The sequence below is a fragment of the Centropristis striata genome, chromosome 3 (assembly GCF_030273125.1).
Source record: "Centropristis striata isolate RG_2023a ecotype Rhode Island chromosome 3, C.striata_1.0, whole genome shotgun sequence".
Taxonomy (NCBI): Eukaryota; Metazoa; Chordata; class Actinopteri; order Perciformes; family Serranidae; genus Centropristis; species Centropristis striata.
The window spans coordinates 40,821,512-40,846,398 of record NC_081519.1 but is presented as its reverse complement, the minus strand read 5'-3'; the positions used below and the strand labels follow the sequence as shown (position 1 = coordinate 40,846,398).

Sequence of the window (24,887 nt, the reverse complement as noted above, 5' to 3'; positions counted from 1 at the left end):
CAGATTGAGAACAATTAGATACAAAGCAGGATGTTACATCTGTTAGATCTACAGGAAGATTTTTTCCCTTATATCGTGTTTTCCCTAAATGATGTACAGATTTGTAGGCATTCTGTTATCCCAAATGGCTTGAAAAATGATGCACTTAGCTGCTGTGAAAGGGAAAAACCTCCCTCCCAGGCCCCCTATAGGTTCTGGAAGAGCCAACATCTGGCCCCACCCTTGTTTAACCCTTTATCAGGCAAAGGACTATATTTGGTAACTTCGGGTAATATTTAGAGAAAAAAGTTGCAAATTTACTAGATTAAAGTGGCAAATCTACAAGAAAAAAAGTCACAGATTTATGAGATTTAAAGTGGCAAATCTGCGTGAAAAAAGTTGCAGATTTACGAGAAAAAAGTGGGAAAAAAGCAACTTTTTTCTCCCAGATTCACCACTTTAAATCTCATAAATCTGCAAAAAATTTTCTCGTAGATTTGCCACTTTAATCTCGTAAACTTTTTTCTCAAAATATTATTTTCGTATGTTTTTTTTTTTACACATTCTGGCAGCATGTAATATCCTCCAATATTCTCTAGGGTTGAAATTTGGAATTTCAATGAGTGCCCTATTAAGGGTTAAAGTGGTGAATTTGGGAGAAAAAAGTTGCTTTTTTTCCACTTTTTTCCTCGTAAATCTGATTTGCCACTTTAAATCTCTTAAATCTGCTACTTTGTTTCTTGTAGATTTGCCACTTTAATCTAGTAAATTTGCTACTTTTTTTCTTGAAATATTACCTGAAGTTACCAAATATAGTTCTTTGCCTGATAAAGGGTTAAGATGTATACTGGTCCAGGAATGACATGAAGGGGCAGCTGCAGTCTTAGCAGGCACATAGTTGAATCATCCTTTTGTGTGTGTGTGAGACACTAACTAGGTAGTAGTTCCTGTAAGATGTCTCTTATAATTATAATTCTACTTACAGTCTAAACATGCTAGTTTTAGCATTAGTAGCAGCCTGTATTTGCTATATGCTTTAATGGAAAACAACGATTTAGTCCATTAACTTATGGGACTTGTGAAAGACAGATTCAGAAAAAAAAGCTCCCAAACTCAAAATCCCACATTTCCCATACTGCAACTCAACAGCATCTTTTTCTACCATATTTTCTCCATGCCCCAAGTAACACAGGCTTTCCCCTCATGATGAATAAACTGATCTTTATGTGTGAAATATGTGTCTCTTTCAGTGGTGGAACAAGTTTTCAGATCCCTGACTTAAGTAAAAGTACTAATACTACAATGTGAGATTACTCCAATAAGTAAAGGTCCTGCATTCAAAACCTTACTTGAGTAAAAGTACAAAAATATCAGCATCAAAATGTACTTGAAGTACTAAAAGTAAAAGTACTCATAATGCAGGTTTTCAAATATATTATTAATTATTGTTTTTGATTCAATTATCTAAGCAGTGGTTTATTTTCTCAAGCCAGGGCTCATTTTAACCACTAAATATACTGTTATGTGGTTTAATTTAATAAAATGTCTAATCACTTTAAATTGATCATGTTTTTTATGTTAAATCTCGACCTGAAAAGTAACTAAAGCTGTCAGCTAAATGTAGTGGAGTAAAAAGTAAAATATTTGCCTCTAAATGTAGTGAAGTAGAAGTATAAAGTCACATAAAATGGAAATACTCAAGCAAAGTACATGTACCTCAAAATTGTACTTAAGTACAGTACTTGAGTAAATGTACTTGGTTACATTCCACCACTGGTCTCTTTAAAGAAGATGTTGTCCCTCAAACAAACAACATAATGAATCTTACTTAGTGAATTAGTGGAATGATGGAACCACATCTTTATTAACTTTAATATGTACAGGGAAAAAAACATCTTCAGTCACCAGGTCATGCAAAGCAGTATTGCGTTACAAATAAAAACACAATACAAAACAAACAATATATACTGTACCATAAATATGGAGCCTCAAAAAAATAAATAAATCAATATATTACAAAAAATAAACTCCTGAGATGACACTTACATACATACAAATACAATATGTTATAATTTACTTGCAACATAGTACTGGAAATGGATAAGCCAACAGGTTGATATGCTGTTCTTAAGTGTTGAGATTTCTTTTTTTTTGTTTAGTTTTTTTACACCTATGAACTTGAAATGCATCCACTCAACTGAAAATGACCAGTCAAGGTACTGGGTTCCTTCCAGGTTGCTTTAAATCGAGTCCCACAACACATTTAATCACAAGAACCAGCAGTATAATATGGCATATTAATCTGAAACCCAGCGTCTGACTGCAGTGAAAAGCAACCTGGAAAGTGGTGAATGAAAGGAATCTTAAAGGGAATGTAAGAGTAAGGTATTTAACAGATACACAGGTCCTGTATGCATGATCATATTTATATTTATAATAGGGTGACAGCGCTCAACAGTCATGTCGAGGTGTTATTGCACTACTGTCTCAATGTCTTTTCATGAGAATAATCAACAAATTACAATACTGTTGATAGATCTACACAGAGGTGAAACAAGAAATCACCAGTCACAGCTACAGACATGAGTCTTTTTACTCTTTGAAATGCATTCAGTTGCTATTTAGGATTGATTTATTCAGTCTGGTGCACTGGGCCCAATCCCAAAGCTCCCAAAACTGCATGTGTCTCGCCCTCAGTACCTCATGTACTTAATCACTTTAGGTAAATGAATGGATTTCGAGTTGTAATCGACCCAGGTCTGCACAGCTAACAAACGTAGCTGTGAATTGAAAACATGTTCACAATAAGGCTACAACATCTAGAGAGAGAGAGAGAGAGAGACAGAGAGAGAGAGAAAGAGAGAAAGAGAGAGGCAACGGAGGGCAAAACTCAACACTGATAGAGCTCCCTTCTGCTCCAAAAGTCACACCGAGCCACTTGGAGGAGCCATGCATAACAATTGAACACAGATGAACATACACATATTTTCCGACTCCCTCACACGACAATGAACTCCAAGGCTTGTAGACATAAAAATGGGGCAACAATGACGAGCCCAGTAGTCAAGTAGCCGAGGACCAGAGACGCAATGGCTGGATTTACACAGAAACAAATCCTTAAAGATGTATTTTTTTTTTACTCACAAACTTTCACTTACTGACCAGAATCAACTCACTGTGAAGGAAACCATCAAATGTCAAATATCTCATATATCTATATATATATATTTATTTTTTTTAAAGTATGAATCCAGCCACTGAATGAAAGAGTTATGTCACTGACAAAAGCTGATTGAAAAGTGCTACTGGAATTTTTAAATCATTGGCTTTTCTCCCTTTATAGTTATATATGTTTGTTTTCATATACTGTATATTTATATATATACTGTATGTACACTCCCTCTGTAATCATGAATATTCTGCTTTTTATATACTCCAGAAATAATTCCTTTAAAGTGTGCTCTGGGAAAAATAAATATTTTTTGTTATTTTATTTCATCGTACCATATTCTATTCTACTCTAGTCTATATCAATGACGTAACTCCTTCAGTCCAATTACTCTGGCACAACATCATTTAGTGAATATCCGACCCAGCACTCACACAGAGAAGCTGAAGGTGGAGGAGAGGAGGGAACGGGACGGAGGGAATACAGTACAGTCAACACACAAAGTTTAATCTCAGACTGGTTCACATTTAAAGTCAATCAAGTCATCACTGGCCAACGGTAAAAGGAGAGGGGGGCCAGAATCAATAAGGGGGCAGACTAGGGTTTTTCGGCTGTTTCTAGTCAGAGAAAAGGCTGGCGAAGGACTTTCGGAGGTTGCGAATGGTCTCGGCCTTTGCCTCGTCTTGGCCGTCACCTCCAGTTGAGCTTGAGACCCCGCGGAAGAAAGAGGAGTCGCTGAAGGCGTTGAAGGCATTGGTCAGGGACTGGGACTTACTGGGAAGGGACGAGGAAGGGAAAAGAGAGGGAGGAGGAGAGCAAGTGGGCGAGGAGGAAGGGAAGGAAGGAAGGGAGGGAGGACGGGATGCAGGGAGGTATAAAGTAGGAGGATTATGTGAGTGTTAATTAATCATTATCAGTTAGAAGGGAAAGACAAACAGGGAAAATGTGTAAGAGGGCCAAAAAGTCACAAACACAATATTTGTACAATGATAAAAAAACACTACAGGTGACAAAAAAATATGTATTTTTGATTTTGGGGTGAACTTTCCTTCTAAAACTGTTCTTTAACCCACATAACATGAACATGTAACTATTTAAAACACATTATAATGGAGATAGAAGGGCTTATAAAGTGTTTATTCACACTATTTTAATAGACCATAACTTATTATGTTTAACTTTTTTTATAATTATGACAAATTTTGTTTAATATTATGTTGTCATCTGCTATTGATAGGCTACAAACACCCAGTTATGGATGCTTCAGATTAGGAGTTAATTGTGTTGCTAATTATCGAGACCTTATATCTGCATTATAGTAAACTGTGTATTAAAAGGTATGTATACTGGTTATGAATGCAAAAAAAAGTATGGATGGTTAAAATGAAATATTACCCAAAAGGGTTATAGTTTAATAATGTCAGCAGGTTACCTCTTGTACTGGACTTGGACACACTACGAGACACTAAAACAGAAATTCTATTGATAATTTTAGTGCTGCAAACGATTGTAATTGCATAAATCAGTTGTTCCCAAACTTTATCTGCAGGTCCCCCCTTTTGTAAATAAAAATATCTTCAAGCCCCCCTCACCCTGCTGCCCAACAACACCCAGAAAAAAAGTATTTTGATGTTTAATTTTGAACCCTAAACACAAAGTATGGCCCATTGAAATGCATGTCTTTGCATTATCAACAAAGCATTGATTACACGGCTCTTACTTCAGCAGAGGATGGGTCTTTTGCTGAGATCCTGGCTGTTCTTCCACAGGGGCCTCTCCCTCAGCGGGGGCCGCGGCTGCTTCATCGGGGACAGGCTCGGGGTTTTGGGAAGGAGAGGCCGGCTTGGCCTGAGGCTGAGCCTTAGCTGGAGACTGGACGCTGGGCGGGGACTGGCTGGCTTTGACTGGGGACTGAACCTGTGCTGGGGCAGGGGCTGAGGCGATATCTGAGGCCAGGGGGGGCGCCGGGGCCTGGGCGGCCGGCTGGGGTTTAGGTTTGAGAGGAGGCGTGGTTTGCGGCTTTGGCTGGAGCTGCGGCTTTGAATTCCTGCGCACAGGAGGGATGGGCTTTGCAGGTGGTGTGGGTTTCGGGGGCAGATCTTTTGGTTTGCCAGGAGCTGGGGAGGGGGAGCCCTGAGGCTGGGGTTTGGGCTGCTCTGTGGTGGGAGCTGAGGCTGCAGGAGAGGCTGGGGCCGGAGCCGAGGCTGGAGCTGCTGGAGCTGCTGCTGCTGCTGCTGCTTTGGTTTGGGGGGAGCCTGGAGCTGCTGCTGCTGCTGTTTTAGCTGGGGATGATGGGGAAGGTCTGGCTGCGGGGGTGGAGGCAGAATCTGGGGCGGACTTTGCGAGGGATGGGGCTCTCGTCATCGGGGGAGGAGGCCTCGGCACTGGAGGCTTTGTAACTGAAGCGGCCCTCTGGACTGGGCTTTTATGAGCCTGAACCGGTTTCTGAACTGGACCTGGACCAGGTTTCTGGACCTGGCTAGGCTTTGGTACTGGTTCAGATGCTCTCTTAGCTGGCTCTGATGATACATCAACACTCTGTGCTTTCACTGGTGCACCTAAAAGAATAAAAAGATCATTATATTAGTTAACAGTTGCATGGCTGTATAACACATAAAGGTGAGGCAAAAAAAAAAAAAAAAGCAAAAGAAGGAGAAAATAAAATAAATAAGCGTCAGAATTTCTTCAATCTATCATCTGTTCTTTTAGTGCAGCAGCTAGAAAACCAGGCGCCTGTTACACTCACCAAGGACCAAAGCAGAACATGATACAGATAATGAGCTTGGGTCTGGACATGCCCATTCACATAACAACCTCTCACATTCATAGAAACCCTAACCATCTCATCTGTCAAGAACAGACTGGGGGCAAAGCAGGCTCTGAATGTTTGGACTGCAATGACCAGCAGGGGGCAGCAGATCAACTGTTAAGAGAAGGTGTGGTGACTAGCCTGTCATGCCAAGTGTTGGTTGCTTTTATGCACAACAACTCATGTGACCATTGGGAGGGAGTGTTGTGAGACAAAGAGACAAACGAGAGGGAAGGAAATAATCAGAAATGAGAATGAAAGAACAAAAGGAGACTTGATACGACGAGAAAGCATCAAACAACTCAATGACTCAAACACAGGCAGCAAAGCAACCTATCAGGCAGCACAAATGATAACACATGCGGAGTAGGAAGTGGCTGGGCAGGGATGAGTTTCCAGTGGCTGATATTTCACTTTCCAGGATGCAGGATTATAGCTGTGTATGTACTGTGTAGAACATCTATGAAAAGGTTATTTTTCAATACAGCTTGGAAAAAAATATATAAAAAGGAATGCTCCACCCTTACAACAACCATTTGTTTATAAGTTCACCTCATGTTACCTTGAATTCCTGAAGAAGAAAAACATTGTTTTTCTTGCCTACCTCCACAGTGAACAAAAAGTAAAAATAGTAAATACTTTTAAAGCTGCATTTAAAGACCACACAATGGATAGGAATACACCACAACAGTCCTCTTCTATAGCAGGACTTATGTCGGAAAAAAAGGCAGGATGAACAAGTGCACCAAAACAGGAAACCATGGATGACAAAAGGGGTCCAGATCAAGGTTATAATAGTTTTGGATTTTTCATTAGTTTTAGTTTTAATTTCGTTGTGAATTTTTGTTTTCAAATTCAGTTCGTTTTTAGAGTGAGTTTTCCAGTTTTAGTTTAGTTTTTAATTTTTTGAAAATGCTTAGTTTTAGTTTAGTTTTTATTAGTTTTAGTGTTAGTTTTAGTTTTGTTGTAATGGGCTATGAGTTGGGTGCAAGATTCAAAGTGATCATAATAAATTTTGCCTTTATTTCCTTTGGTTTATCATCTCAGCCCCAATAAGGTTATTAACTGTTTTGAATTTTGGTTGGAGTGTAGACATCCCAGTCTCAGTAAACATATTCACCATGTGTTGCATGTTCAAATTGAAACACTGAATTATGAATGAAAAAAGTTGACAAAAACGAAAACTAAGGACATTTTCACTATAATTTTAGTTAGTTTTGTAACCACGCAATACAGTTTCAGTTAGTTATCGTTTTTTTTAAAACTCTAGTTTTTATTTTTATTTCAGTTAACGAAAATGTTTTTTCAATTCTAGTTTTCGTTATTTCGTTAGTTTTCGTTAACTATAATAACCTTGGTCTGGATCCTTCTGAAGGAGCACAACGCAGCCTCCAGATCTGGTGACGGAGAACAATAAAGTGCTGCCGGACACAACCAGAGAAAAAGGCATCAAATGTGCTATGGCCACATGCAAGAAAAAGATTTCTTTACTAGCTTGCACAGGTGCACTACTCATCTGGACTCCCACAGACTAGATCACACTTGTGCAAGCCTAAGACAGTAGAGGTGGAAGTGTTTTAACCTCCTGAGACCCAAGCATAGTTTGGTAAGTATTGTTAGTTTCTCCTAGATATTTAGGATTAGTAGGACATGATAAGTACAAAAACTAAGCATTATTAAAAACTAAGAGTTATAACAAACAAAGCATTATTAAAAACTAAGCGTTATTTTACTGTAGAACACAATTAATTCATCAGTGTGTAAATCTGTTTATTTCCATACATTTACAGCCTCTCTTTGAAAGAACGATAGCAAAATCTATTCGTTGTCAAATGAATACTTCCTGATTAGCAGTCGTAGCTTGTTGCTATTGCTAAAAATAGTCAAATTTGTACAGAATCTCAAACTACAAACATTATTAAGCACAAATAAACAAGTTTTAACCATAAAATCTGATCAGGTTTTGTACCTGGTCCACTTTTTTTCTGGGGATAAGCTGTTGATTGACTCTAGCAAGATGCTGCCATCTGATTTTTACACTCCTTGATGTATTTTCTAGAGTGTGTACTGCTGAGGACAACATGTCATAGTTAAGCAGAATGAAGTATAAAGGTCCAGCAAACCTAAAATGTAATGTCCACATATGAGGATGCAGGTTCTCAGGAGGTTAAACCAGTCTGTCCTCAAGAACTACTGAAGGAAATTGGTTTCAGGGCCTAATCTTAAGAAAGTGGGTTCTGTAAAATCATATAAACCCCTTCATGAGAATATGTTGTTAGTTATATAGTTATATGTTGTTAGTTGTTAATAGTTAGATGTGAAAAACAAAGCTGTCTTCAAGAGTTCAAGGTAAAATGCTATCAGTAGATGATATACAAATAGTCATTTTAAGGGTAAAGTATTACTTTCATTGTGTTTACTGTATACATTTTAATAAATAATACATTTGAGTAATATAATGCTGTAATAAATACGTGATCACATGATATTACCACTATAAAACCTTCATGAAAATTCATCCCAGACATTCTCAGAGTCATTACTGTAAGGCAGCTACAGTAATGGCTACTATTCTTACGTTTTTACGAGTTTGTCTTAAAGCATCCCAATGGTTGCTTGGGACTCACGACACATAAAAACCAAAGGAAATACCATTTGTACAAACAGAATTCATAAGGGGTAACACAATAACAATTTGCTTGGATGCAAACTCTGAATTAAATGCTTTATCTGAAGTCACACAAGAAAAGCAAACCGGTAACATATGTTTTCGTCAAACAAAATCTCTTTAAATCAATCAGAAAAGAAAGAGCAAACAGGCTAATATTTGCAGCCAGATGGTGTGTTGAGATCAAATATCAGTAATTCAGTGATCCGGATCCAAGCAAATTAGAAAATGAGCATGCAGAGAAAGAAAAAGATGCTTCTTTTCTTCTAAACTTTTCATTAATCACGTAAGCAGGTTTCATAATTGCCAAGAAAAGTATACATTGTGTACCGTGTGAAGCCACTTTGTCTTGTCTCAGGTATTATAACACAGAACAATGGAGGTTATTTACATCCAACGACAACAACGAGCATTTATTCACAAAACATTCAGGTCTCGCAAAGGGGGCTTTGTTGCTTAGCAGAAGGATAAACCTGTTTATACCAGAAACTGATTAGCAACCGAACAATGGACAGAATTTAAAGATGTATTTAAAAGCCAAGCATTAATCACTTAACAGACAGAAAACTGAGCTGACCCGAAGATGTACAGTGATCATAAGCAGCACATTTAATATTATTTTCCCATAAGAATTCACAGAAAATAAACACAACAACCACGTATAAATAAGCTCTTCTGCCACTGTGTGATTTTTTTCCTATAGTGTTGGCTTACTGCCTTTGAACGGCACACAAAATTCAGATAAATTAATCCTTTTTCCGCATCTTAACACTGTTGGCACATCTGTAATAATTCCTGTGAAACACAAAAATGCTGGCATTACTAAAACCACCAGCACAAACAAATTACACACGACATAGAGTACCAGCATTTGCCACTTCCATGCAAAATGAGAAAAAAGGAATTCAAGATCATGAACAAACATGCAAACACACACATTAACAGTACAACTCCAATACTAATGGCTTTGTTTGTTTACTGTGTTATACACTGCTTTTAGTAGGCACATTTAATTTAAACACATCAGCCCTGAGCACTAACATCACCACACCAACACACACACTATGGCTGCTATTAAACTCAACAGGCTGGCTGAACACACTGTACTGCACATTTGCTTCTTAAGTACAGTCATAAGTGACGAGGCCAAAGCTCAAACAGACAGCAGAGGTATTTTTCAATGTGGCCTTTAACCCATAAGAACCTATGGTGACACGGGTGTAACAAACACTTTAAATCTTCTAGAATCTCCCATATTCGGCTTTACGTTTCATCTTAACTCAGGGGTGTCAAACTCTGGCCCGCGGGCCAAATTTGGCGCGAGGCAATACCAAATTATTATATTATTGTACTATAAAAGCTGACCCGCCGGTATTATACGGCGAATTTACCGCTAATACTAGATTTATTATTGTCATTTTATTTTTAAACGTATTAACCTGTTGAAAAACTTTATTTTGATATTTAAATCAGAAGGATGCAAATAGAAAAGAGGCATACGATTTTTATGTAATTTTTATTTAATAAATTAATGACATTGATGTGTTTTTATTTGAAATTTGATTTTGCATGTCAGCACTATTTAGTTATATATTGTATGTTTATAAGCATTGCTGGTTCCATATTTAATGTTAAAACACAGCAAAACATGTTTGGTATATATTAAAAGGTTTATTTGTTCAATGTTGGCCCGCAATTTTATTCAAGTTTTAATTTTTGGCCCATTATGTATTTGAGTTTGACACCCCTGTCTTAACTCATTAAATCCCTAAGTGACACATACTCAACACCCTGGTGTAAAAAAAGTAACTAATTTCAAAAAGCTTATTTTTTGTTACTAGCTTAAATCTAAACCCATTTAACAATTCTAATCTGTTAATAGGGTGTCCTTTATTGCATTTAACCCTATTAGGGTTTGTTATTTGTTTTTATTTATTATTTATTGATTGATTGATTTTTTTTAACTTAAAAACAAATCTGAAAAATAAGTTGTTGTTAAACAGCACTATTAATGTCACAATTTTTAATATATGTTGTGGAGATGCAGAGAAAAAGGAAATTTGTGTTTCTGTAAGCAGAAAAGGTGTCGAGTTTATTTATACTAAAATAAGAAATATCATAAAAATATATGTCACATCACAGATCTTTATAAATGTGTTCTATGTGGTATATCCCACATAATTTTCCTTTAAGGATAAATGGGTCTGGGTTCTTATGGGTTAAGGAGATAAAGATGCATATTGTGCAGGAACTGTCGCTTACTGATTGTGAACGCAACATTTTAAACTTGGCTACTCCGTCTTGGCTCAACAACAGTGAAAATAAAACCCTGCATTAACTCGTTTTTCCTCGCTGTTTGTGTTTTATTTGTCTCAGCTGCTATTTTTGTAGTTTGGGACCCCAAAGATAACACCCAGAAACATCCCAAACACAGAAAAATTTAAACAAAAGATAAAAATAAAAGCAGAGAGCATGGACACCACCACGCACTTCTAGTTGGTAATAGGTGATGATTGAGAGGGACAGTTTTTTGTATGAGAAGCCTATGAATTGCTTTAAAAAAAAAAGAAGAAATCCTGCATAGTATACCTTTAAAGAAAGTATTTGATATATTGGCAAATAGACATTAGACACAGACTCTTAATACTGTAAGATAAAATGTGAAGCACAGCAGCCAGTTAGCTTAGCTTAGCACAAAGACTGGAAACAGTGGGAAATAGCTAGCATGGCTCTGTCAAAGTTAACAAAATCCATCTACCAGCACCCCTAATTAATAGTAATATAATAAACACATTATTCTGGTTACCTTATATAAGAAAAATCTTCCTGGCATTTGAAAAAAATCTCTAATGGCAGTGCTTATTTTGACAGAGATGCTTTTACTGTATCCCTCATTTCAGGAAAACCTTTTAAGATGTCTGAGAGCGAACTGTCCCACAACTTATTCAGAGTGTGTTGGAGACATGCTTTGGCCCTACAGTGGCAGCACTTGTATTACAATGGACAACAGTGTTCAGACAACCTTGAGGTTGAGGGCGCTGGCCCGAGGTCCTGTTTGGATCTGCCAGTCCTTCCTTAAGGGCAGCACTCTGAGAGAGAGCGGGGGGGTGGGAGAAAGACAGAAAGAAAGAAAAACAAAGAGAGAGAGGGAGCGGGACAGAAAGGAAAACATGGTTAAGCGGGTTCTGGTTAAGAATCTGCAGTGAACTGTGAAGGGCCACAACAAAGTGATTTTCCAGCGGACATTAGCCTCTTGGATTTCTGAACCTGCTTCTCCTTATGTGAAGAAATGAAGCAGATGTTGCATGCAAATGTGCTATTAACTGTTTCTTAACTTTTTGCACATTTTGAAATATCACATCACTAAAGCTGTGTGGAAAAACACAAAATTCATCATAAAAAACATTTTGGGTGGTTGGGTGGGATGTTTTTTGTCTTTATTTTTATATGTAAAAAAGGTAACTGTTGTCATTATTTACAGTCTGATTAGCAACTTGACAGGCGCTTCAATAGAGTCGGAGTTGAGAGACAACGTTTATAACTTTATTGTTTCACAAATAGCCAGATTAACTACGTTAGCCTAGCAATAGATGTGCTTTTTGTGATTGTGAAGGAGAAACTATTGTTTGTAGATTTGGGTTCGAGTTACAGATATATCTTTCAGAAATGCTTGAAAAAAGTTTAATACGAACAAAATATGATATATTACTTATCTTGAGTATTAGATAATATATATAATAATATAATAATAATATAATAGATAATGTTGCTGACGACGATGGTGCATTCTCCACATTTGCTGCGTTAACGGAGCCATATTGCCGGATTGTAGAAGTAAAGATTAAACAACAACAAAGGGTAATTTTTTTGCCCTTCAAAGCCGGAAGTTTTTCACGGGTGACGAGTCGCGGCGGCTGTCGCGAGCGTCATCTCCGGTAAGTGCACCATGGAGTATTAGATTTGGAACAACACTCACCTGCTGAAATCTGCGTACTTAGTAAGTGTGGATAGTGTACTGCGTTTAAGTGTACTCATGGAAGTATGGGGATTGGAACACAGCGTAAGTTTCCACCTCTACCTGTTGGGGCTGCACAGTCGTTGGCTTCTGGCCTTGAGGGGAGCGAGCAGGTGAGCGGGAAACACTAGACGACCTGGTGGCCAGCGCTTGGTTTATCTTGGCCAGCACCACCTCTGAGATGAGCAGCCGGTCCTCCTGCTGGTGATCACCGATCAGCTGCATAGATGAGCCCACAACCTGAACAAACAGACAACGGATCAGAGAATGTGGGCCTTTTTTTTTTTTTTTTTTAAATTCACTTTTTATTGAGGAATTTTTTAACATTGTATACAGAACAAAGAACAAGAACAGTTGGGGTGGGGGGTACCAATATCACACAGCATCATCATTTTCTCCTATCATCATTCTTTGCAGCAGTCGTTGTTAGTTAAATGACAGTTTTATATAAAATCAGAACTTGTAGGTTTAACATATTCTGTCCACTTTGACCAGGTTTTTGTAAAATGAGTCAATGTGTGCCTTTTTATTGAAAAGGTTACATGACAACTGAAATGTTGTTGACCCAGACCGGATGAGAAAGTCAGAAGAGATAAACAAAGGAGGTTAAACGTTCTCTGGTGCAAAAAAAAGTAATTTCTCACATTTTTGCTTTCAGAAAGCATTTTGCCAATCGTCTTTCTAGTTTCTGCTTTTAACACCTGATTATTTTGTCATTGTATCGTGTTCCTCTCATAGTTTTTTTATTCTCTGTAGCACTTTGAGATTGCTGAAATGTAAGGTGCAATACAAATAAAATCTATAATTATTATTATTATTATTACAGACAGAAAATGTGTGTACAACTTTCTGTTTTATGATCAAAATGATTACAGTTTATATGGTTCAGCTTTTTATAGATACGGTTTTGTTTTAAAATACTTTTATAATATTTTGGTCATCTTCTTGATTTGCAAGAACCCAAATGTTGTATCATTGTGGCAGTCAATCCAATCCAATCCAATCCACTTTATTTATATAGCACAATTTTAGCAAACACAAGGTTTCCAAAGTGCTGCACAAACAATAAATAAATAACACAATACAAAGAGATGTAGTAAACAATAGATCAGTAAGATGCAATAAGATAAAATAAATTAAAAATGGGATAAAAATAAATAAAATAAAATGTAAAATGTACTGCCCGCACAAAATAAAATATGCATGAATACAATAAAAACAAAAAACAAAAAATCATAAAAGGCTGCTGCTAAAAAGACAGGAGATGATATCATGCCAATATCCATGTAAATGCACCATGCACTCAACCATTTCAGTGCATCATTATAAAAACCAAAACACCTTCCAAAGGAGATGACTCATGGGGAGACATGTTTTTCATATCGTTCCCACTTTAGTATCTAATCTACCTCGCACCAAACTACTGAATATTTCATTCTGAGCCAGCCTACTTCACAGTGTAAGTGGGATGTTTAGAAATATTGCCTGGATACCGCAGTGACCAGGTGTGGGTGTCCTTGTGGCTCCTGTATCACCTCCCTCTCCCTCCTCTCCAGCGTCAGACTGTCTCGCTGGGATTTGTAATCACAATTATCCAAACTTCATCATGCCTCACTCCTCCACTCAGTCGTCTGATCTCCTCTGCTACCTGTCTCACCTATTTACTCTGTATAAACATGTCTCCAGCACCACTGGGTGTGTTTGCCTGTTTTAACTGCCACCTCATAACCAACTGTAAATTTGTTTATTGACTTTCAAATGTAGCAAACTGTCTTTAACCAATGTGCAGTATTGCTGTTAACCCTTTATCAGACGAAGAACGGTATTTGGTAACTTCAGCGGATATCCAAAATAAAAAATAAAAATATTTAGAGAAAAAAGTTGCAAATTTACTAGATTAAAGTGAGATCTACAAGAAAAAAGTCGCAGAAATAAGAGATTTAAAGTAGCAAATCTGCGTGGAAAAAAGTCACAGATTTACGAGAAAGAAGTGGGAAAAAAAGCAACTTTTTTCTCGTAGATTCACCACTTTAAATCTCTTAAATCTGCGACTTTTTTTGCACAGATTTGCCACTTGAAATCTCTTAAATCTGCGACTTTTTTTGCACAGATTTGCCACTTTAAATCTCTTAAATCTGCGATTGTTTTTGCACATATTTGCCGCTTTAAATCTCTTAAATCTGCAACTTTTTTGCACAGATTTTCCACTTTAAATCTCTTAAATCTGCGACTTTTTTTGTTGTAGATTTGCCACTTTAATCTAGTAAATTTGCAACTTTTTTCTCGACCTCATTTTGATATCCACTGAAGTTACCAAATATAGTTCTTCGGCTGATAAAGGGTTAAAACTTTAGTCCAGCTACTCATTGCCAGCTGCCAGAATTTTAGCAAAAAAAATGACCAGGCTGACCCAGTGTTTTCCATGAGGGGGTTGAGTCGACCCACACCGCTGAGTGGCTCTGTACTTACTGCCAAAATGCATCCAGATAGAAGCAGCTATCTCTGTAGCACTCCATCGTGTCCTACAAACCCTGGCTTGTCAAGTTGCTCCCTAAGCTGGCAGAAGGTTTTGCCACTCAGCGGCTCAATCCTGTGGCCAAATTACAGCTCCAAACTCTGTATTTCATTTTCTACTGGGTTATTACCAGCCTTCTACCTGCTCCGTGGCCTTCTAGCCCTGTCTTCTTGTTCCCTTTGGATGGCTCTCTGTCAGCCCTTATGAAAGACATGTTTCTGAAGCCGTCTCAACACCTGAAGTCTTGATCCCTGGAGTCACAGGGAGGATGGGCTTTTTCACATTTTGCGATTTAAATCAGACCCTTTGGTGCATTTCCACTGATTCATGCAGGCGATACTCCACTGACCAACACAATGACCTCCACTGGCCGGCACTCCGGAGACTCCACTATCATCCACTCCAGTCACACAATAACACAAAAAAAATGACATGACCAAGGCAGCGCTAGAGCAGCAACCTCTGCAAAGTTACATTTCCATTTTTGTCAATAGAGTCCAGTGGCCTTTGAGACAGAATGACTTCAACTCCTCGTTGGAGAGGGCTAATACTCCCGCCTGCTCCTCCAAACTGGAGGGTGCTGACTGCCATTATCTACTACAGTAGTTCTCAACCTTTTTGAGTTGCGACCCTAAATTTAACATGCATGTTGTCCGCGACCCCCACTCACTGAACACAATCTCACACGCACAGTTCAGATCATACAAACTCAGTTGATACAACAAATTTTGGACAAATAATGAAGCACAAAATTACCCAAAAAAGAAACAATGACCAAAAAAAGACATAAAATGTCCAAAAAAGGGAACAAAATGACCAAAAAAGACACAAACTGAACACAAAAGGATCAAAAAAAGACAAAAAATGACCAGAAAAGACACAAAAAGACCAAAAAAGACACAAAATGACCAAAAAAAAGACACAGAATGACCAAAAACTGACATTAAATGACCAAAAAGACTAAAACACATGAACACTTTAACACAGTGGAGACAGAGCTGACTTCCAAAATGATTTAGCGACCCCCAGAAATCATCTCGCGACCCCAATTTGGGTCAGGACCCCAAGGTTGAGAATAGCTGATCTACTACAGTAACACACTGACTATGGATCAGCTCCTCATACAACCACACTGTCAAGGTAAATTTCCATATGTTGTGTTTAATTTGCCACTTGCCTTTGAAAGCTCAGGTGCGAACCGTCTTTTCAGTAATAATGATGGAATACTCAGTCATTTTCCATACTGAGATCTAACCACTTGACAGCAAAGCTCATTCCTACCCTAATGTGTAATTCACAGCCGTTGTGACTTCTAGTATATAGATTATAAAACATAAAACCAATATGCGGAAAATGTGTTGGAAAGAAGCAGAGAGAGTGAGAGACAATGAGGGAGGAAACTGTCTCTGAATCTGTGAGCCATAGAGAATAGCCGTAATTACCCATAAAAATATCACAAGATGTTAGTTATTAAACTCATAATGTGTATTCAGGTTAGATTCAATCAGTTTATTCCCAGACAGACAATCCAAGGGCTCAGCAGGGTAAATTAGGCCAGACATGCTAATTTTAAGACTCAAAGACCTTATTAGTATTCTTATGAAACATAACTCCCACAGGCTGATGTCAACATGGTGAAAGTTTTTAAACAAAAGGCAGGAGTCAATAACTACAGTGATGCCCTGGTGATATGGTGGCTGTGAGGTAAGTTTTACTTTTTGGATTAAGTGCCCATGCCTCCCTCTTACTAAAATAGCTATTATTTGATTGACTGGCCGTCATTGATGGTTATAAGCCTCACAGATGTGTGTTGGAAGGGTCTGCTACACCCACTAGTGGGTTCAGAAGGCTGTTTGTTATGTATTCACAAAGACGAACCTCGATACAAATACAGAAAGACTATTTTGACGTTTATTTATTTTTAGGTGGTGACTTCTAGTGGCCAAAGTAATTATATCGTTAACAAAGGAATTTAGGTGACATAGTATAAAGAGATACAAAGTCCGTGAAAGAAAGACGTTGGTGCGGATGAATGAATCAAACAAAGTTGACTTTCAACCAGGAGACCTCTGTTGGTGCCCTGTGTGAAACCAAAAGTCAACTTAGTTAAACTACGTAAACTTCGACTAAGACCTAGACTAAATTAACATTTTGTAACAAAACAAACATACTTATTTCAACCCCAAAAAACGAATCCCTCCTGAAAACCTAATCAACCATTTATGGTACCTGAACCTAAAGAAACTGAAACTGTTTCATACTGTGAGTTAGCACCTTCTGGCCCACTGGTAGGTGCAGTTTGACCGTCTGAAACATTATAATGGTGTTAATGGTGAATGGTAAATGGACCTGCACTTATATAACACTTTACTCAAAGCTCTTTACACTACACACAGCGCTCATAATTTTACATTGTAATAACTTTTAATCATTACTTCTGCTAACTTCTGCGATGTCCTGAATTGGCACGATTGTAACGCCGCTATGAAATGTCAGCTAATGTTGCGACCACAATTTTGAGTTAGCATTGATACGCTAATGGCTACTCTTGTAGCTGTAACAAGCAGCGCCACTAGCGTCAGTTAGCCGCTAGCATCAGTTAGCCGCTAGCTTTCGCTAATGACCTAATTTCACTGCTTTCCTGCATTTCACAACAAAGAAATAAGAGTTAGCAGAACTATTGTCCCTTGTTGTGAACCCCAACTTAAAGATATAAGTAACAACAACTCACAAACTTGTTTTTGAGCAGACAACTGGCTTCCTTTGTTGTGCTAACTTACATTATTGCCCTAAATATCAATAATTTATATTTCCAAGTTTTACCAACTTAAATCACTGTTTTAGGCCAAAAAACACAAGTTGGCTTTTTTGCAGTGGGTGGGTTTTGGTTTTGAGACACAGGCGTACATGCCATGGCCAGTACAAATTAGTCATAGGGACTTTTCCTCTTTTCTTTGTTTTCATTAAGAGTTCAGTTATCAGGTGTTTGGGGATGATCTGGGTCTGGTGGTCCATTGTGTGGCTTCCCCATCTTTTTGTTCTTTGTGACCGCGAACATAACTGATAAGGACCATTTAATGGGCTGATAAAACTTGGGAGGGGTGCTTTATGTGCTTTCCTCACCTCAGTGATGTAGTCATTACCATCCTTGCCACAGATGGCTTTGACAGCACAGATATCCAGCCCTCCGAAGATCTCTGAGCAGGTATCGACCCACAGCTTATACCTATGGCAGAGAGAAGCTGGTTAGGATGGGAACGTAAAAAAAAATCACACAGTATGTACAAAAACTGTTTTGTTGAAAGTTTGCAGTTGAGGTGGGTAAATAAGTAAAAACAGAACTTTCCCTATCTTAGACAAAAAGTTTTGCTCTTGCACAATACTTTATCAATAATATTGAATTATGCATCACTTCAGCACAACAAGTCAGAGCAAATGTTGATCTTCAGGGCATTTATCCTGTTATAGAACCTCTCTAGCTCAAGGCTGGGTCGACTGCAGCCCACAGAGGTGGTGTTTTTGCTCAGGTGTGAAGAGCTCCATTGACTCACTGTCTGGAAAACTGAACACAATCAAACAAGGTAACTGTACTGAAGCAGATATTCTACTCCAAATCATTTTAAGCTTGCATTTGTTAAGGTTTAAAGTCTGTTACTAGTTGTGACAGAAAGAAGAAGACTTTTCTGGTTTTCATGTTTTTTTTTCACAGTATAGTTGAATGGTAATTTAATGGTTGACATGATTCACTTTGGTGAGGAGACGGTTCGGAAAAATATGGAATGGGACGTGTGAAGAAATAAAACAATCTTCAAACATGAAACACTTCAAAATCAAATATAAAAAGCATGTCTTCACACGATATAGGGATGAAAACGGGTGTGTAAAATGACAGTAGGTGGTTATTGTTGACGTTTTATTTTTTAAATGTGTTACTATTTTTTCTTTTTTGTGTGTTATGGTTGTTTGTTTGTTCATTGTTGTCTCATTATGACTACATGGGTGTATGTGTACTTATGTGTTTGTAAGTGAATAACAAGTTATGTGTGTTAATAATGGTAATAATGAGTTTATAAACTACATTACTATGTGTTATACATACATATATATAAATATTATTGTTATATAACTGAATATAGTAAATTAACATAGGAAGAAGGGGTGGGATTTAATAAGCTTTGGCTTCTTCCCACTCCTTTTGAACACAAGTAAGTGTTGAGTCTTGTTGTTGTTCCATTTGTGTTGTTGTGTTGTATTTATTGTTGTTCGTTTATTTTTAAATGTTCATCTTTTATTTTGTGTTCAAATAAATGCTCAATCAATCAATCAAAAAAAGTCACAATACTAGGAAGTTAACGAATCAGGAAAACATACTTAAGTTAGTATTGGTTTGAACTGGTATTTATGATACAATTTGAAGCTATTTTTAGTGCCACTATACATGACTCAGGTATCTTATATGTAACATTGCTGACCTTTTGACGGTGGTAATTTAATATTAATGTTCCATTTTAGTTTCTCCGTAAGCCATGCCTGTTAGCAAGCATGCATTATTAAAGTTTCTAATTACACCTGTGGTCTCCTGCTATGAAAGGTCAAACACACTCTGAAAAATGTTTATAATCCAAAATGTAGCCATTCGCAGAGCAGCTAAATGTGATAACAGGAAAATATCCACAGCCAAAAGAAAAACAAATACACAGAGCAGCATCAGTCCACTAAAACATCAACTGATTTCCAAACATCTGTGTTTTTTTACCCATGCGAACTGGTTTCAGCTCAATGAATGTGCTGCGCCAGTACGAGTGACTAACTGTGACATGTGCTACATGAGGGCAGCCTGAGCATCACTAATGTGGAAGCAGTGCTCACTTGTCAGTCATGGCTACTTGTTCCAACATGGCAGATCCGGTGTTGCTCTTCCAATTACCAGAGATGGATGTTCGCCTGGAAAACAAGAGGAAATTGTGCGTTAAATAAATACAGGCACCAGCCTTCACTTGAAGAAACTGTAAAGGAAAGCAAGAGAGGATTAGACAGGCATGTAGCAGGAGGGCTGTGGTGACAAATAAAACAAAACATGCACAATTGCAGGTTCACCCAGCTGGTTAAATTAACCAGTTACCATTTGTTACCATTTGTTATTTAACCCATAAGAACCCAGACCCAGTTATCCTTAAATGAAAATTATGGGGTTACACAATAAAACAAGTGGATCACATAGAACACATTAATGATGTTTTTTTATTTTTTATTCTACCCCTAAATGTCAAAGATCTGTGATGTAACATAAACGGTTACATTGGACGTTTATGGTATTTATATTTATGATATTTCTTATAAAAAAAAAAAAACTAGACACATTTTCTGCTTACAGAAACACAAATTTGCCTTTTTCTTTGCATCTCCACAACATATATCAAAATTGTGACATTAATAATGCTGTTTAACAACAAATTATTTGTCAGATTTGTTTTAAAGTAACAATAAGAATAAATCAATAATAAATAAAAACAAATAACCATTTGCCTTTTTGTTTGCATCTCCATAACATTGTGACTTTAATTTGCTCAGGAAATATGGTCAGAACAAGTTAAATGCAATAGGATTGCATTGAAGGGCACCCTATTAACGGATTAGAATTGTTAAATGGGTTGAAACAAAGTGTTTGTTACACGGGTGTCACCATGGGTTCTTATGGGTTATTGTTATACACATTAAAAGGTTAAATGAGAACTTTACATTTCACTTTGCTAAGTTTATGTTCTATTTTATGTAGGCCTACTTGCAAAATGTGCATATTGTACAGTATACACACATAATACATAAACATTTTTTTAAAGAAGAGTAACACACACATGTATGCTTTGTAGTCAGCGCCGATTTTCTGGACCCTGATGTCGTATTTGGCGTCAATAAATGGCTCTGTGGTGCAGTAGGTCTGAGTGATGGCCACCACACTTGCAATGTCCTGGAAGTCACTCACATTGTCCACTTTGACCTACAGAGGATTAACACAAGAAGAAACAAAGTCAGGCTCGTCTTGATACCCTATTTTCCAGTATAGATATATATTTTTTTATGCACATGTTATCATTTTTGCAGAAAGTTCATCAACATTATTGAATTGCTGCATCATAAGTCTCATATTTGTTTAAAACTCTAGCTTTTCAGGATATTTAAAAAAAAAAAAAAAAACCCAACCCAAACATAGATAGCCTAGCTGTGGCTTTAAAAACAACACGACAGTCTCTCTTTGAAAACTTTGCACTGAACTTGTAACTTAAATATGAAGCTAGAGACAGCTTTTAGCTGTTAGCTTAACAGTTAGCTAGAGCAGTAGTTCTCAACCTTTTTGAGTAGCGACCCCCAAGTTAACATGCATCTTGTCCGCGACACCCGCACACTGAACACAATCTCACATGCACAGTCCAGATCACCCAAAAAAGAAACAAAATGACCTAAAAAAGGAAACAAAATGACCAAAAAAGACACAAATTGACCACAAAATGATCAAAAAAGACACAAAATGACCAAAAAGACACAAAATGACCCAAAAAAGAAACTAAATAACCAAAAAAAGACACAAAATGACTACAAAAAGACACAAAATGACCAAAAAAGAAATAAAATGACCAAAAAAAGTCACAAATGGACCACAAAATGATCAAAAAAGACACAAAATGACCAAAAAAGACACAAATTGACCACAAAATGATCAAAAAAAGACACAAAAAAGACACAAAATGACCAAAAAAACACACAAAATGACCAAAAAAAAGACATTAAGTGACCAAAAAGACTAAAACACATTAACACATGAACACTTTAACACAGTGGAGACAGAGCTGACTTCCAAAATGATTTGGCGACCCCCAGAAATCATCTCGCGACCCCAATTGGGGTCCCGACCCCAAGGTTGAGAATAGCTGAGCTAGAGGGGTAAACAGCTAAATGGGCTCGGTTCAAAGGTAGAAATTCCACCTACTAGCACCTTGAAATCTCACTAATAAACACATTATACCTTGCTAGTCTAATACTTACAAAAACAACAGACTTTTGTTACCATTGGACAGGTTAGCTGCTCCTGTCTTTATGTTAAAAACCTGCTTGATCAAACTGCATATTAAACACAGAGTTGTATCAATTTTGATGTCTAACTCCGGGCAAGAAACAAATATATAAACCCAACAATGGGCTGCTCTTTCTGGGTGATGCATTTTGCTTGGAACTTGCATTTGTATTGCCATAAATACTGTCATATCATGAATAATGCAGACCTAATTTAAGGCTTGGGTCAATACAGAGTACAGGGATGAAATAACAATGTGGTGTTCTCTGCAGTAGCCACTTCTAATCAAAAAGCAAAGTCGAAACTATTGTGTGCAGTATTTATCAGAAAGGGTGCTGTCTTCCTTTAACTCCAGCAGTGAAACTGACAAAAGCAACGTTTGTCGCACAAAGTGTGTAAGAGACGACATGGCGGGATAATGGGAAGCAAAATAGGTCCGGGCTGATAAGAGACCCGGATAGAAAGAGTAAGAGGACAATCACACAATATCAGATTGACCAGTCCGGGGGAATAATGTGTGCTGGATCGATGAGGAGTGGTGGAGAGAGGATAAACACTTCACTCTGATTTCACCCAGAAAATATTAACACAGTTGTCAATCAATACCAGCAACATGAGAGGAGAAAATAAGATTGAGGGAGAATAAAAAGGGATGTGCTGCTGCAGGCATGAATGGATGGATAGGATAAAGGAAAACAGAGGATATAAAGTGGTAGTTTACGTCACAGAAGGTAATAAACAGAACAAGCGATGTGGTGCTTAGTGTAAACCAATCAACTGTCTCCAGCAATTTGTCAAATGATGCAACAGTCTAATGGCTGCTGCAGTCAGAAGTGGAGCTTTTTTCCATACTTTACTAATACATTTCCTTGTGTTGTTGTTTCTTTTACTTGTGTTGTTGTTTCTTTTCCTTTCGTATGTGTGCGTGTGTTTGTGTATGCATGCATATGTGGGCATGTGTATGTATGTATGTATGTATGTATAATTTTGCTGTATAGGTAAAATATATTTATGTTTTTGTAATACAAGACATGTTTAGACACGGATTTTAACTTGTCATATTTAACCCTCTATGGTACGGTGTTGCCCTCAGGCAACATACCCATTTTTGGCCTGTCGAATTTCTAGTTTGAGTGATGTGATACTTTAAAAAAGAGGGAAGAGTATAGGGAACCAATAGCAATACTTTCATTTGTCACATGACCCCCAGGAGGCCATATTGAAACCCTATTTTGAAGACTTTTCCAAAGGAAAAAGCTTTGCCATTTTGCACCACAAAAAATCACTCAAAACTTTTTCTGGCCCTTTTCCACCTGGAAAAAAATATTCCTACTAATAGGTGAGTAAACCTTCATTTTTGATAGTTTCATATACTTAGACTGATCAAGACATTCATTTTAATGTGTCGTTGGTTCAATGGTACAATGTTGCCTACAGGCAAAATCAGACAATCTTTCACACATGTTTATTAAATAAATTATGTTAAATTTCATTTTAAAAACGTTCTTTTTCACTTGTGCACCGTTATGGTACAATGTTGGTTGCAATGTTCCCTAACTGGCATCATAATGCGTAAGTTTTACTTCTTCTCACTCCTTTTCGAATATGTATTCTACATGTCATGTTAAATGTTTTGTCTGACTCTTTTTTTTAATTATTATTTGTTTTCATATTCGAAATAAACTTAAATCAATGAAAAAAAAATGAAGACAAAATGGTTTGATACCTGTATTATTTGACCACAACTTTTTATGGAATGTTATTTGAAACCTTTCATGATGATCACTAACACTTAAAATTGGCTGAATGAAATGAATCAGCATTACCTTTCCCATCCCGGAGTGGGCGTGTCCGATCTTCACCACCACTGGGAAACTTGGTGTTGTAATCTGAAAAGCAGCAGAATAATTAAAGAGTGAATAACGGTGAACAAGGCAAGATGACGACATACTAAAATACTGGAAAAACCCTGCGGTGAGAAACAAGAAGGAAAAATCCTTTACAGAAACTCCTTTAAGATATAATACAGTTAAACAAAGCGCTTTATGACAATTTTTCATACACCAGACAAATGAGGTTATGTACTAGTTCACTGTATGTCTCTTATATGGGACTAATTCAGAATTGCATTTCACTTTGGGCTTTACGGTGCTACATAATAAGCTATGCTAATAACTCAGGCCCTAGAAAGGGAAAATGGGTGGCGCGAGTGAGTTTTTTTAAGACAGTGTTCTGAAAAATACACCATACGCTGTATGGGGAGCTCCAGGTTACTGTTTCTGCCATGTTTTGCCATATTTGACACAATGATGTGAAAAGACATGGATTTTTTTCATACTGCAAGACATTATTTTATCCATTGTTCAGAAAAATATTGATGATTGAAACAGATGAAGATAAAGGATGTTTGTATTACTGAACATTCAAAACAAAAAATGTAATCCAGCACGCCACTTAGCCTCAGCAATTTCCAAAAATAAACCAAACTATATTATTATTATTATTATTATTATCACCAGGTGTGCCACCGGGACTCCTCCAATCCATATTATAAAATGTACTAAATTCATTTAAAATAAAACAAGCAAGTTATGTATATTATTTCTGTTTACAATCACTCCCCATGACAGAGTTGCATTCTTTCATTAAATTATCTTTCCATT

General features: G+C 37.3%; 1 protein-coding gene and 1 long non-coding RNA gene across 2 annotated transcripts in view; one reads left to right on the top strand and one right to left on the bottom strand.

Annotated features, from left to right (window-relative positions):
• The window catches only part of LOC131962507 (uncharacterized), a 234,028-nt gene extending 223,269 nt beyond the window's left edge, over nt 1–10,759 (top strand). The window contains exon 2 of the long non-coding RNA XR_009389943.1: nt 10,295–10,759. This is a non-coding gene — a long non-coding RNA (uncharacterized LOC131962507). The remainder of the gene's footprint in view (nt 1–10,294) is intronic.
• The window catches only part of syn2b (synapsin IIb), a 128,334-nt gene continuing 105,254 nt past the window's right edge, over nt 1,808–24,887 (bottom strand). The window contains exons 6-13 of the mRNA XM_059327368.1: nt 24,051–24,113; nt 21,011–21,153; nt 20,025–20,099; nt 18,279–18,381; nt 12,704–12,880; nt 11,648–11,714; nt 4,869–5,706; nt 1,808–3,922 (exon numbers count right to left, since the gene is read on the bottom strand). Of these exons, the coding sequence (XP_059183351.1) occupies nt 3,766–3,922; nt 4,869–5,706; nt 11,648–11,714; nt 12,704–12,880; nt 18,279–18,381; nt 20,025–20,099; nt 21,011–21,153; nt 24,051–24,113 (1,623 nt within the window). The 3' untranslated portion in view covers nt 1,808–3,765. The remainder of the gene's footprint in view (nt 3,923–4,868; nt 5,707–11,647; nt 11,715–12,703; nt 12,881–18,278; nt 18,382–20,024; nt 20,100–21,010; nt 21,154–24,050; nt 24,114–24,887) is intronic.